This window comes from Notamacropus eugenii, chromosome 3 (assembly GCF_028372415.1).
Source record: "Notamacropus eugenii isolate mMacEug1 chromosome 3, mMacEug1.pri_v2, whole genome shotgun sequence".
Classification (NCBI taxonomy): Eukaryota; Metazoa; Chordata; class Mammalia; order Diprotodontia; family Macropodidae; genus Notamacropus; species Notamacropus eugenii.
The window spans coordinates 228,857,947-228,868,202 of record NC_092874.1 but is presented as its reverse complement, the minus strand read 5'-3'; the positions used below and the strand labels follow the sequence as shown (position 1 = coordinate 228,868,202).

Genomic DNA, 10,256 nt, shown 5'->3' with positions numbered 1-10,256 from the left:
TGTATTTCCACAGCACTCAAATTGTTTCTTTCTAGCTGCTTGCAGTATTTTCTCCTTGATCTGGGAACTCTGAAATTTGGCCACAATATTCCTAGGAGTTCTCTGTTCAGGTCTTTTTCAGGAGGTGATCGGTGAATTCTTCAAGATTTATTTTGCCCTCTGATTCTATAACATCAGGGCAGTTTTCCTTGATAATTTCATGGAAGATAATGTCTATATCCTTTTTCTGATCATGAATTTCAGGTAGTCCTATAATTTTTAAACTATTTCTCCTGGATCTCTTTTCAGATCAGTTGTTTTTGCAATGAGTTGTTTCACATTGTCTTCTATTTTTTTCTCAAATTTTTGGTTTTGTTTACAAACTGCTTGGTTTAACTCAAAGTCATTCATTTCCCTGAACTCAATTCTCTCTTTCAAATAATTATTTTCTTTAGTGAGCTTTTGAAACTTCTCCTCCATTTGGCTAATTCTGCTTTTTAAAACCTTCTTCACCTCATTGGTTTTTTGGACCTCTTTTTCCAATTGAGTTGGCCTTTTTTTAAAGCTGTTATTTTCCTGAGCACTTTTTTGGTTCTCCTTTAGTAAGCTGACAACTTGTTTTTTAAGGTCTTCTATTGCCTGATCCCAGTTAAAGTTCCCTTTGGAGACAGAGGCCTTGACTTCCTCTGACAGGATGGGGGGAGACACCTGTTCCCCAAGAAAGTAACCTTCTATGGTCCCATTTTTTCCCCTTTTTTGGGCATTTTCCCAGCCAGTTACTTGACTTCTGAGTTTCCCCTCCACAACCACCTTGCCTTCAGTTCCACCAAGCCAGCACTTGGGGGCTGATATTCAAATGAGCTGCTCCCAAGCCTCAGGGGCTTTAGGTAGGGGCAGTGATGCCATTCAGTATGAGATTAAGATCTGCTGCTCACATGGGTGCAGGGCCTACACACAGGGTTCAGATACCTCAAGGTCTCTCTGATGAGACCTTCAACAATGGATGCAGGATACTGCCTGCTTTGGGAGCCCCATCTGCTGCTGCCTCTACTACTGCCACCTGAGTAGGCCTGAGTAACGGGGACACCCCACTCCCCTCTTGGCCAGCCTAGAAGATGCTCTCACTGACCTTTGGTCCCTGTGGGTTGAGGGATCTGCGCTGCTGCTGGGGATTCTGTCCCTGAAGCCTGTTCGGACCTGCTCCTCTCGGTGCTATGTGACCAAGGCAGTGCTGGGCTCTTTCTTAGTAAAATAATAAGTCAGAGGCAGTATAAATTTTAGTCAATTAGCTCTAATGGGGACAGGATGATATTTGACTAAACCTGTGGTTTCATTGCTAGAGGAAATTCGACAGGGAAGAAATTCTCTGTCGCCAAGAGAATCAGCAACTTCTAGTAGTAAATCAACTTACCTGGGCTCACACAGCCACTATAAGTCCAAGGTGGGGCTTGAACCCAAGTCCTTTTGGCTCCAGGAACAGCTTTTTACTTCAGATATTTGGAATGAAATTAATACACCTGGCATACAGATGAACCTAGACAGAGATTTAGGATTTGATAATAATAGCAGAGTAAATCTTTTACTTCTGTATCTATCTTCTTTTGTGGTTGTCATGAGGTTAATGCTTTTCTTTTCAACTCATCAACGTGGTAAGGTAAAGTAGAAAAAGGAGGAAACATATGGAATGTTAGGTCAAGGGAATGCTAGGCTCTAGTGGTGGTTTTTAAGAATAAAAGAGACTTGTTATGCTTTAATATCATAGAAAAGGAAGCAGTTGATAGAGATAACAGATTCTTAGTGAGGGAAGGACTGCAGATACAGTCTTCAGGAAAAGTTGTGAAAGGGCAAGAAAAAGTACACAGGTAAGTGGAATCGTCATGGCAGAGAGCTGGGCCAATTCTTCACCAAGCCCAGCGATGAAAGGAACAAAGAGATGCTTGCAAGAGGTTTTGAGATGAAGAGAAAAGGGGGAAAAAACTCATATTGAACAACCACACCTTCTTCCAGGAAGAGAAGCAAGATCTTCACATGAGAGATGGGGGAGGAGGAGATGTAGGGGACTTGAGGAAAAGTAGAGGAAAAGGAAATAAAAATTTTGAAACAGCTTCCTTGAGGAGTGAGATAGGAATCATTTAAGGAAGAATTAAAACATTTATGGCTTTGATGAAGTGATGGTCAAGTTGAAGTTGGATAACATGATTTTGAAAATCACTTGCCTGATTTTCTCCCAATTTCATTCGGTAGCTACTGAGGAGAGGAAGAAGTTCATGATGGGACAACGTTTGGCAAGAAAAGAGCAAAGTGACGGAGGATTTAAGAACAAAGAATAGTGTAGATTTGAAAAGGCTAGCTCTTGTGTTAAGACTTTAGAAGGAGGAAATTGAAATCATAATGGGGATAAAGGCAGGAGAAATACTGAATGGTAGTTGGATTAAGGTCACGTTAAGGAAGTTATATATGTCTAGTAAAGATGAAGCAAAAAGAGAAATGGAACAGGAGGTTATGAGGTTTATAATTGGGGAAATAGAGTACTAATAGCAAAATCCAGTGTATGATCATTTCTAAGTGTATCTGAGGGAATGAGAAGGAGAAGGTCATGGAGCTTAAGGAGGTTCAGACAAGGCAGTTTAGGGAATTTGAGGGAGAATCTATATGGATAGTAAAGTCCTTTTTTAAGAGGAATTGGTCAAGAGACCAAGATAGTGAGCCAAGTCTTCCACTCCCTCAGAAAGGAAAAGAAATGATCTGGGGCTAGTATGCAATAGTTACCATAATTTTGATTGGGTGGGAAAATGTAATTAAATGGACTTGAAAAGAAAGACGTACTGAAGGAAGCAAATGAAGAATAAGGAGTTTTCTGCCTCCTCTTCCAGGACCAGTGCTAGATAGTATTATCAGGGATTCAGTGCAGTCAGAGAGTAGCCTGATCTAAATGGAAGCTAGTGTGGAAAGTATGTGAAAGAAAACAAAGTGCTGAACCAACAGGAGTATGTTCAATGAGGAATGAAATTGCAGAGAACACAGTGAAAGGGGTGGCCAGAATTGGACTGGGATATGAATGGGATCAGATTGAGGGGAACTGGGATGAAAGAATATGAAAAGAGAGGACATAGAGTTTCCTCTAAATGTCCATGACTGCTTTAAATGTTCACATAATTACTACAGCAGAACAGAACCAAAGCCATAGGATCAATAGATGGATGCAGACAGGAAAGAAAAGACACAGCCTCCAAGGGGTGGTACACTGATAGCTGGGTAGGGTCTGAGTCTTCTATCACCTAAGAGGCTAATGGACATAATGGAAGGAAAGGTACTGGCTGATGCTGCAAGGAATATTGCTATATGGAAGTCACACAAAGGAGAAAAATGGTGCATGGGAGATGTAAGCAAGCTGCAAGATATGAACAAGCAGGGACTCTAACGATACATGAGTAAAAATGCCATCAAGAAATTTTGTAATAGGAAGACAAAAAGGACTAATTCTGTGGCAAAAGCAAAGCATATCATACGGGTGATCAGTGTGTTCTAATCACATTTTGGTGATTTCATGAGAAAACTAGGGAGAAATCCAGCATGTCAGGTAAATCCCCTCTAAAAGCCTTTTCAGAGAATATGAATAAGAATTGCACGATGTGGGCAGGCCAGGATGAATTAAAATGTGCATCATTAACACAAACTCAGAAAGAGATGAGATTACAAATTCATTAGAACATTTGAGTAAGAAAAGCAGTCTTCTAGTTAGCAAGCAACTGTAAAGACATATCTGCATACGGACATGACATTGATTTTTTAAAAACTATGCTGGTGTAACAAAAGTTCTGGCAGATTTTATATTCTGTGATTCTAGGTCTTACCGACCCAGAAAGGCTTTGATTAAGGCCTTCACAATGGAGAGGTTTATTAAGAGTAAGTCAGGTATAAATTTATATTTCCTCTTGGGAAGAGGACACAGCAACTCTAAGATCACTTTTTTAGGCCAAGATGTATTGTGATACAGAATACTGAAGGGAATATCCACTTCTAAAAATCAATCAACCAGTAAGAATTCATAAATATATTTTTAAAGAATCGATAGTCTACCCATTTTGTGTGAGGCACTGTGCTGGGAATATAAAGACAGAAAATTAAATGGTACCTATCCTCAAGGCCCTTAGATTCTGTTAAGCTAGATAATATACACATACATGTTTATAGAAATTAAATGCAAACTGAGTTGATGAGTAAATTTGATTGGCAAATTAAAAAACATCTTTTGAAGCATTGACATATGAGAAAGAAAAAGATACAGAGATGTGAGGGAATTGACAAAACCTGGGACAGACTGTCAGAAACCTGTTCTTCTCATGGCACCTTTTTATTCAGGTTGACAAATCTTTTCCTTTTTTTGAAGAAAATACAATCTTGCCTATCATGTCAATGAAGGCTTGTTTCACTTGCTGATTCCTCAGGCTATAAATGAAGGGATTCAACATGGGGGCTACTGATGTATTAAGCACAGCAACTCCTTTGCTTAAAGAGACTCTATCCTTTGCTGAGGGTTTAATGTACATAAAGATGCAGCTGCCATAAGAAATGGAGATGACAATCATGTGAGAAGAGCAGGTGGAAAAGGCTTTTTTCCTCTGACTGACAGAGGGGATCCGCAGAATTGTCTGAATGATATATGTGTAGGAAAGGAGTATGAACACCATTGTAAACATAAGAGTCACCACAGCCCAGGAAAAACCCATTGTCTCTAAGTACTGTGTATCTGTACAGGATAGCTGTAAGAGAGGAGAATAGTCACAGATGAAATGGTCAATGATGTTATCGTCACAATAGTCAAGCTGCTGCATTAGCATGATTACTATGAAGATGACCATGAATGAAATCATCCATGAGCAGAATACAAGCAGTATGCAGACTCTGTTGCTCATGATGGTTGTGTAATATAGGGGTTTGCAGATGGCAACATAGCGGTCATAAGACATGGCTGCTAGAAGGTAAAATTCAGTTACTCCCAAAAGAATGACGAAAAAAAACTGAATCATACAGCCATTGTAGGAAATGGTCTTGTCCTCAGTGATGATGGTGCCCAAGAATCTGGGAACACTGGCAGTTGTAAAGGAAATTTCTAAGAAGGAGAAATTACGGAGGAAGAAATACATTGGGGTCTGGAGGTGAGAATCCAGTAGGGTGAGGACAATGATAGTCACGTTCCCTGCAATGCTGAGGATGTAGGCCAGTAAGAGAAAGAAGAAAATGACCATTTGAAGGTCTGGGTCATCTGACAATCCCAGGAGGATGAAGTCTGCCACATATGTGTGATTTTTCATGTTTGTTTTCTCTCTTCTTTAGTAGAACTGCAGTAAAAATGAAAGGAAACAGAACTAATACAAGAACAGAACGGAAAACTTATGTATGGGTTATACTTGAAATTGAGCAGGGATGAGGTATTAGAATTAATTCATTTAATCATTCAAACATTTTTAAAGTTGCTGTTATATTATTCTAGTAGGTATAATGGTGGGGTTCACAAAGATAAATAAGACATGGTTGATAATTTTAAGGAGCTTAACACACTTAGGAAGATATGTGCCCAAATAAAGCACAAGGAGGAATTCATTTAAGTTCCATATGCCTCCAAATAAAATAAGAAGTCTCTTTTTTTCCTTAACCTATCATTTAAAGTCATCTTTAATTGTCTATCAATCTACTGTTTTAGCAAGGTATCCTCCAGCCAGCCTGGAACAACTTAGCATATACTGCACTACATGCCACAAACTTGTCACTTCACTCACCATTGTCCTTCCTTATGTGTAAAATATCCAATTATCCTCTCCCTACTCCATTCTCCCCATTGCATGATGTCTAATTAAGGTTTGACTGGTTTCACCTGTCTCTAATATGGAGATCATAATACTCTTCTAACACGTAATAAACTTCTTTGCCTCCAAACTAGCTATATTTCATATGCTTTTGATGCCTTTAACTTATAAAATCATGAATTTTACAATTGTGTATGTGCCGTATATACCTATTAGATTGCAAACATGAGGTTAAGGACACATGCTTCTGCCACTCACATTTTTAATCTCTTATCATCATCAATCCTGTTTCTCTAGGAATGATGAAAAAAGAGTGCTAAGCAAACCAAAATCTAAGATCTGGCTAACTTCTAGGAAGTCTAGTGGAGCTGTGTATGAAGCAAAGCTGAGAATATTTGTTGTACTTTTGGCAGAATGCCCTGAAGCTCATATCAATAACTGTCTTCTTGACGTCCAAATACTGTCATCACTTTTCCCATGTTACTGGCTTTAAAAAAAACTGCAAAAGAATTGAAATACAGGAATCTTTATCTGAAATGACACACATTACAGAAAAGTTCATCTTATCCTTAATTTCTATAAAGGAATGTATTTTTTCCAATAATCTGTATTTTAAAAGTCCATATCTTCATTTCTACGTGAGGGAGGAGACGTGATAAGGAAGGAAACATCCCTAATAGTTTCTGTTGAAATGCTACATAAAAGGAATTAAAATATTTGTCAGTGTGGGATGTTAAATAATAGAACTTAAAGGTGAAAAGTGCCTTTTAGATCATCTGATTCCCTCCTCATTTCAAAGATAAGGTTACTGAGTAGAGAAGTTAAGGGACTTGTTCAATGTCACGTGGATAGTGTGGAACAGATGTCGGTGGAAACAGCCATCTTATATCTGTATTTAAGGCTGTTTCTAATATAACACACCCTTTCTGTATCCTGCATTTCTGCTATCAATTAGTTCGTCTGTCAATCTATCATCAATTTGTCTGGTCTTTCTCACATATACTATCTCACTCTCTGTTTCTGTCTCTGTCTCTGTTCCTCTCTCTTACTCATTCACACATACACACACACACATACACACACACATATACACACACACATACACACATACTTTCTATCGATCACCTACGAATAGGCTCTTACCAAGTTTTGCTCTGCGGCATGTTGTGTGTTTAGTGCTAAGGACACAAAGTAAGTAAAAAACAAAACAAAACAAAACCCAATACCACAGGTCTTGACCTCAAGGGGCTCACAATTTAATGGTGGTGATAATATGGAAACAACACCAGAACATTTCTGTCACCTTCCTTCCCTATGCCAACCAATCTTTGGCACATATACCTAAACATTTCCTTATTCTGCACTTTCCACTTCAAGAACTGATGCTTATTTTTTCACCTAGAGTAGGTGTCTCCACTTTCTTTTTGCTCACTCTCTCCCCATAGATACTTCCTAACTGTGTGACTGAACATAAGACACTTAACTTCACTTTCCTCACCTATAAAATGATGACTATGATATTATCTACCTTGCAGTACATTTATAAGTCTCAAAAAGAAGATATATGTAAAATTATTTAGCACAGTGCTGCCACATAGTAAATATTATATCCAAATTTATTCCGTTGCCTTCTTTATTTTGTGTGGGTCTTTATCAAGCCGAGGAGATCTGCAGTGCAATATCATACATACTCTATTTAAACCTGAATGTTCCTCATGTTTAAGGGCTTCAAGTTGTATTGAACTCTATTTTCTACTTTATCAGATCAATTAGTATTTTGGTATTGATGAATCACTTACAGGTATTCTTCAAATACCTTAACTTGCTATTTCCTCAGTCACTTTAAATCCCCTGATATATTCTTCTCTTCTATCTTGGTCACACACAGGGATAGTCATATCCTGGGTTTTATCAGTAGCTCAGTTTCCTGACTTTCACTAGCCTTACTCATGAGCAGGCAAGTAGGAATGCAGGGCAAAATCTCAAGGAACATGAGAGCACAATACAGACTGGAACTGAATTAGTTATCTATAGAATTGAGATGACAAAGTTGCTTTTCGTGGCCTAATTCTGAATGATCACCTACCCTGATGAAATCAACTGACTTCTTCTGTTTCGTGGACTTTCACTGGTTCCATTTCATGTTTTTCTTATTTTAGTTATGCTTTATACTCTGCTTTATGGAAATCTTTTACAGCTTCAATAATTATTTTGAATATTAGGTTCCCTTCCCTCTTATTTATCATAATGTAATCAATACTCACCTCTATGACGTTTCTTTAGAAAATATCAGGAAAAATGGAGACCAAGGAAATCTACAAAACTCTGTGGCCACTCCTCCCTATCATTACCTTCTTTTTGTTTCATGATATCGCCAGTGTTCAATTTCCATTCAATAAATAATAATAATAACAAGTACCTATTATGATCATGGGCAATGATAGAGACATACGCTGACTGTTTCAGTGTTTAGGGCAGTTATTTACTCCTATGTTTTGAACAATAGCTATTTCAGGTTAATGATAGCTACAACCACCTTAAAAATTTTAATAGAAAGAAAAGTTCCCAGAAGATTCTAATGAAATTTTATGTGATTGGCTTTTATTAAGTTGTTTTATAATATTCTTCATTATTACTTCAGCGAGCTTCTTTTCCTAGGTCTTCTGAGTAATTGTCTTTTCTTTCTTCCTATCAAGATGGGAATTGTCAGCCTCCAGATAATATGCATTTGATGAATCACTCAAGTAATTCTAGAATTTAGAACTGAAATAGAACTTTTTTGTCCATTTCCCTCATTCCAACAATTAAGAAACAGTTCTACAGAGGGAAAGTCACTTGTCCTGATTCATATGGCTCCTAAGTGGCAGAGAGAGAATTGAAAGGCAGGCCCTCTAATTCTCATTCCATATTATCTCAATTTCTAAGGAAAGGAGAGGAATCATCTAGTCATGTTCAATGAGCTTTTATGGAAGGTTTTTTTAATTCTTCATCATTGGAAGCAACATGTTATGGTGGAATGAATGCTGTATATAGGATCAAGGGACTTTCATCCAAATCTTGACTTTGTCATGGAATTCCTGTTTTAACTTAGGAAAGTCACTTAACCTCTCTTGTTCTTCAGTTTTCTCACCTAAACAATAAAGAAGATTGAAACTGATGACCCCTGAGAATTTTACAATTCTACATCTGTGATCCTACGCATTAAAGGGTAAAGAAAAACAATTTTCAATAGTATTCCCATATAAGAAAGAAATAATAAAGAATCACTTGGAATTAAATTGACAATTTAGAGATCATATTTTATTGTTATTCTGTTATTTTCATGAATATAATTGCTTTTGTGAGGATATGATAATATGTGTGATTGTGTTTAAAAAGGAACACACACACACGTACACATATGCATGCAGAGAGAATTTTTCTATGATACCAACATTATGAAGATAAAAAAGTTACTAAAAGTACAAAAATACTTACTATTTGGACAAACCTTGATAGGTTGTTGGTGAAAATTTATCCAAAATATTCTACATAGTTTGCCTATTAATTGAGAAGTAATGAGTTCATACTGACAACATAGCCAGCCTCACCCACTACCTCTAACAAAAGAGCATGCTTCCTCAGACTCTCTCTGAGACTCTTGTCCGTTGTCATCCAAAGGGGCATGACTGGAACCATTGTCTACCTAGCCGTTCAAATACGATCTTGTCTTCTAGATTTGGAGACATTCTACTGATTTAAATTCTAGGAAATTTCTTCACTCAACTGTATAAAAATAAAAGGTTCTTCAGAACTTTCAGTGCTGATTAAACCTTTCTAGAAATGCAGAAGATGTCTTTTCTACTATGGCTGATACCTGCTCAGGAGAATTAATTCACTGAATATGGCTAACATGTCATGGAGAGGCAGATTCAGAAAGCCCTAAGGAAATAAAACCCAATCCACCTTAGCACAAGTTTGAAATAGATACTTAAGGGACAGTGCCCAAAGAGACCCCAAAAAAATTCTTGGCAAGCTAAATACATAAGGAAAGACAAGGGAGGTGACCAAATGGGAATCTTTAGTTATTACTAAAGCTATCTAAATGATTAATCATCTAATCTTAGGGGATAACATCCTTGTCCAGAATTCTCTGGAGTTACTTAACTTTCAGGGCAAGTCCTGTTGTCCCTTATCACCAGGGATGAGTAAATTGACAAGAATTCCATTTCCTACTTCTTTATAATGCTCCTTCCCTGCAAAAACTGCTGTCGGGTGCCAGACACAAAAATACTGTAATTTCAGTTCTCAAGGGAAACTTCATAAATCCTCCCCATAACTTAAATAGTTGTTCTCATCCTTCTTTATCTCTTCTTCTATTTCATTGAGCGGAGTTAAAAATTTTATTGCAATGGATTGGATCTCCAAGTTCAAAATTTATCTGCTCTCCATTCTGGAATTACCCTAGAGGACTGTTTAATTAGAGATAAT

The 10,256-nt window shown here is 37.5% G+C and overlaps 1 protein-coding gene across 1 annotated transcript; it reads right to left on the bottom strand.

Annotated features, from left to right (window-relative positions):
* Positions 1-4,337: 4,337 nt before the first annotated feature.
* On the bottom strand, positions 4,338-5,297 carry LOC140531978 (olfactory receptor 6C1-like). The gene has a single exon (XM_072650576.1). The coding sequence runs from the start codon at positions 5,292-5,294 to the stop codon at positions 4,338-4,340; it is 957 nt and encodes a 318-aa protein (XP_072506677.1). The 5' UTR covers positions 5,295-5,297.
* Between the last annotated feature and the right edge of the window lie 4,959 nt (positions 5,298-10,256).